Raw genomic sequence first — 1,556 nt, 5'->3', positions numbered from 1 at the left:
CATTCCCGACGCCCGACAACATGAGCAACTGTGGGGAGTTGATGGCGCCTCCGCTGAGAATCACCTCCTTGCTGGCATAGACCTGAAAGGCAGAGGCCAGTTCCTGCTTCCTGAGATGCCTGTTCTCCTGACCACAGGCCAGCAGCCAGCTCCCACCAGCACCCCGAGAAGGTGGCCTTGGGGTGCCTGCTCCCAGGCTAGGAGTCAGGAAGAGGATGCCGGCTGCCTCGCTGCTGGAAAGTGCCCAGGAGTCCAGTGTGCCCATGTCCTACCACCTGCAGTGACAGCACCGGCCACTCCAACCCAGGCTGCAGAGCTTCTGTGAGACACGGCAGGCCGTTACCGCCGGTTTAAGGCAGGCAAGCAGGGAGCCCGAGCCACACACGGGGGTAAGCCCACCTGTGCCCCCATGCTCACATACAGGCCCTGTCACGGGTCTGGGCCTCACGCCCTCTGAGCCTGGTGATACTGGGCACTGCTCTCAGGCGGGCGTGGCCGACAGAGGCTTGGGAGCACTCATACCAGGGCACTACAGGCGGCTCGCGGGTGGTGGGACAGGGGGCTTCCTCACCTCCACCTGCCCCCTGGGGGCCCCAGGCAAGCAGCTGGGGAAGGAGGTGTGACGTCTCCCCACCCCACCCCCGCCCTGCCCTTTGAGCAGCCAGGCCCAGCTGTGGGTCACTTACCCTGTGGCTCTGGCCGTTCTGGACATACTCCACGCCCACCGCCCGGGTGCCCTCAAACAGCACCCTGTGTGCAAGCGCCCGGACCTCGGCCCTGAGGTTGGGGCGGCTCAGTGCTGGGTGCAGGTAGGCGCAGGCCGCGCTCCAGCGCTTGCCTGTGGGATGGAGCAAGGTCAGGTGCGGGCCCCGCCCCGGCACCTGGGCAGGAGGAAGGGGCTGCAGAGAGTGCCAGTTTGCCCTGGCCCTGACAGTGTGGCCCTGCCTCTGAAGGTGAAACCTCAAGGCTGTACCCACGGAAGTCCCTGGGCACGGGTAGGGAACGTCCTGTACCCTGGCTAGGGTGACACAGAGCCCAGGTGAAAGGGGGGTGAGAACCCTGAAAAGGTTGGCAGCAACCCCCGCCTTGCCTCTGCCCTGCCATGAGCAAGGCCCTTCACTATGCTATGCCTCAGTTTCCCCATGACAAAGGATGAACGTGGCCTGGAAGAGGAAGGAAGCCACAGGGAGAGGGCCGTGGGCTTGCTCCCGTGGGCCTATGCACCTCAGCGTCTGTCCAGGACTTTGGGCTCTTTGTCCCGAGAGCTGGTGCTCTATCAGCCACCCAACCTGGGCCAGCACCCAGCGATGCCCAGGTGCCACGTTGTGTCTCATTGGGCTGGGGCTGTCTTCTGTGGCGTCTGCAGTATGTCACCTGACACCAGCCTCAGTCTGTCCGTACTGACCACGATGAGCCCAGGACAAAGAGTTGTTTTAAAGAGAAGGACCCGGGGCTCTGGGGAGGGTCTGCCTACCCTGGTGGACGGTCATGTCCATCCAGCCGAAGCCCTCCTGCTGGAAGCCATTCATGTCCTCGGGGAGGGGGGAGCCAGCCTG

At 64.2% G+C, this 1,556-nt stretch overlaps 1 protein-coding gene across 1 annotated transcript in view; it reads right to left on the bottom strand.

Moving 5' to 3' along the window:
* The window catches only part of CHDH (choline dehydrogenase), a 7,883-nt gene that overhangs the window by 4,963 nt on the left and 1,364 nt on the right, over positions 1–1,556 (bottom strand). The window contains 3 exon segments of the mRNA XM_006169289.2: positions 2–82; positions 687–838; positions 1,475–1,556. The exon segment at positions 1,475–1,556 is cut by the window's right edge and continues 27 nt beyond it. Coding sequence (XP_006169351.1) covers positions 2–82; positions 687–838; positions 1,475–1,556 — 315 coding nt within the window.

The sequence above is a fragment of the Tupaia chinensis genome, unplaced genomic scaffold (genome assembly GCF_000334495.1).
Source record: "Tupaia chinensis unplaced genomic scaffold, TupChi_1.0 Scaffold147003_1, whole genome shotgun sequence".
NCBI classification, from domain to species: domain Eukaryota; kingdom Metazoa; phylum Chordata; class Mammalia; order Scandentia; family Tupaiidae; genus Tupaia; species Tupaia belangeri.
The sequence above is the reverse complement of the archived record's forward strand: the minus strand, read 5'-3'. Positions and strand labels throughout refer to the sequence as shown.